This window comes from Sturnira hondurensis, unplaced genomic scaffold (genome assembly GCF_014824575.4).
Source record: "Sturnira hondurensis isolate 20B ecotype Veracruz unplaced genomic scaffold, ASM1482457v3 Scaffold0020601, whole genome shotgun sequence".
Lineage (NCBI taxonomy): Eukaryota > Metazoa > Chordata > Mammalia > Chiroptera > Phyllostomidae > Sturnira > Sturnira hondurensis.
This window is the reverse complement of record NW_028093232.1, coordinates 4217611-4220448: the sequence shown is the minus strand read 5'-3', so window position 1 is coordinate 4220448 and position 2838 is coordinate 4217611. Positions and strand designations below refer to the sequence as shown.

The window sequence follows — 2838 nt, the reverse complement described above, 5'->3', positions numbered from 1 at the left end:
AGATTCTAACATAGAAAATTATTTTTAAAATTCAGTAATTTTTTAACCCAAATTCCACATCTTTAAGATTAAAAAACATTTTGGTTACATAACCAGCTTCAAGTTCCTTAGCCAATTCAAGACAAAATGAGCTGGCTCTTTTTAAATTAAATTTACTGGGGTGATATTGGTTAATAAAATTATATAGGTTTAAGTGTACCATTCTATGCTATACCCAAAGTTATATCAAAGTGCTTTGAATTATGATTTCAAAAAGAAAGAAAAATAGCTTCATAGGTGTCTGGAAAACATACATAGATAAATTCATTTAGAAACATATATAGAACAGTTGACAACACATGGTGACAAAGACACACATTTATGATCCCCACAAGTTAGTGTTATTTCTTACATGTTAAAAGAGTAGCAAACATTGTTTCCCATGGGAACATAGTGACAATGATTAGAGATAACATAGTTATCAGACTCGCAGGAAACTTTCCAGACAGTTGAAAGATGAAGTTGAAAACCAATAGAAAAATAGAAGTTATTACAGTGTGTTAAGGACAGCAAACAGATGTTTTGTGAGAAATATTTACTAAAATACCTGTCACACAATTGTGCTCAATAAATATGTCTACATGTATTATTTTTATTGAAAGGATCACAGTAAGTGGAGGGAGAGGAAGAAGGATAGAAAAGATCAGCAGTTTTGTTTGTGACATAAGGATTCAAAGTCCATTTATAATGTTCAGATAGATACGTCACTTTGCATCTGAAAATCAGAAAGGACTACTGCAAAATAAAAATAGAGATTTAGTAATCTCAATCTGAAAGATGATGTTTTAAAAAATAGAAATGGATGAAAATACAGAGACAACACTGGTATGGTGAGAAGTGAAAAGGGGTGAAGAAAAAACAGCAGACAGATAAGAGGGCCAGAAAAACATATCACCTATAATATCTTTGAAGTTTATCAGAGAACTTCATAAAAGTGTAAATGTAGATTGTGCATAAGAATATCATGCATTAAGATAGTTTATATTGTGTACCACCATGAATTGCTTAGGGACAGATAAACTGTAGAAGGAGGTAATGTCAGAGCTGAAAAAGTATGCACACATGCATGACAGAGTTTAGAGGTATTCAGGAGAGGAATACACAGCTATGCAATAAACAAAAACAGAAAACAAAGTTCTTTCATTATAGAGCTAGAACAGAGACTTTAAGTGACTAAAAGGGTGTGTAGAGAACCCAAGTTGTCTAGTTTATATTAAAACTTCAAGAAACAAATTGTCAAACAAATACACTAAAAAGAATTCTTGAGTCAGGACATTTTGCTCCCATAGAAGTCAAAGTAGTCCTTTACAGAATATGCATTTAAATTGTAAGTATATTTTAAATAATGAATTTTTAAAACCTGAATAAGATAGATTTCATAATTTTAAAATAATCAACAATAAAATACCTCAATGTTACATGCAGATTTAACAGAAGTCAAATATCAGCAATGAGAAACAGTACTGTGACCACATTCATTCTGCTGGGACTGACAGATGACCTTCAGCTGCAGGTTCTGATTTTTACCTTTTTCTTTCTCACCTACATGCTGAGCATAACTGGGAACCTGACTATCATCTCCCTTATCTTACTGGATTCTCACCTTAAAACCGCCATGTACTATTTCCTACAAAATTTCTCCTTCTTGGAGATCTCATTCACATCTGCCTGTATTCCCAGATACTTGTATAACATAGCAACAGGTGACAAGGCCATTACCTACAATGCTTGTGTCAGCCAAGTATTTTTTACTGACCTCTTTGGTGTGACTGAATTTTTTCTCCTAGCCGCCATGTCTTATGACCGCTATATGGCCATCTGCAAGCCCCTGCATTATGTGAGCATCATGAGTATCACAGTCTGCAGAAGACTTGTCTTTTGTTGTTGGGTTGCTGGTCTATTCATTATAATCCCCCCACTGAGTCTGGGCCTAAATCTGGAATTTTGTGATTCTAATGTCATTGATCATTTTATCTGTGATGCGTCTCCCCTCCTGAAAATTTCTTGTTCAAATACTTGGTTCATGGAGCAGACCGTGATAATTTGCGCTGTGCTGACCCTCATTATGACACTTATGTGTGTGGTACTGTCCTACATTTATATCATCAGAACAATTTTTAGATTCCCTTCTGTTCAGCAAAGGAAAAAGGCCTTTTCCACCTGCTCTTCCCACATGATTGTGGTTTCGATCACTTACGGCAGCTGCATCTTCATCTACATCAAACCTTCAGCAAAGGAATCGGTGGCCATTAACAAGGGTGTGACAGTGCTCACTACTTCCATTGCTCCAGTGCTGAATCCTTTCATTTACACCTTGAGAAACAAGCAAGTAAAACAAGCCTTCAGTAACTCCATCAAAAGAATTGTGGTATTTGCCAAAAAATAAGAGAATGTGAAGCCAAAATAAACATATACAAAATGAACCTACCAAATTCTCTAGTCAGGTTAACTTACTCAAAAATCTCTCATTCATCCTGATTTAGTGGTGTCTTCCTCACAAGCCTCTTTTTTTTTTTAAGATTTTATTTATTTATTTATCTTTAGAGGGGAAGGAGAGAGGAAGAGAAACATCAATGTATGGTTGCCTTTCATGCATCCCCTGCTGGGAGTTGGCCTGGCATGTGCCCTGACTGGGAATTGAACCGTGATCCTCTGGTTCGCAAGCCTGTGCTCAATCCACTGAGCTACACCAGCCAGGGCTTCCTCACAAGCCTCTTTTAAGATCCTTCTTTCTATACACAAGCCTATTAATAGTTTTTGAACTTTCAATCCCTGCCTCACCTTCAAATTAAGAATACC

At 35.7% G+C, this 2838-nt stretch overlaps 1 protein-coding gene across 1 annotated transcript; it reads left to right on the top strand.

The window, feature by feature from the left end:
* The first annotated feature begins 1489 nt into the window (after nt 1-1489).
* Nucleotides 1490-2434, top strand: LOC118975919 (olfactory receptor 6C2-like). Its single transcript, XM_037030151.1, has one exon. It carries the CDS (start codon nt 1490-1492, stop codon nt 2423-2425), a length of 936 nt encoding a protein of 311 aa, XP_036886046.1. The 3' UTR covers nt 2426-2434.
* The last annotated feature ends 404 nt before the right edge of the window (nt 2435-2838 follow it).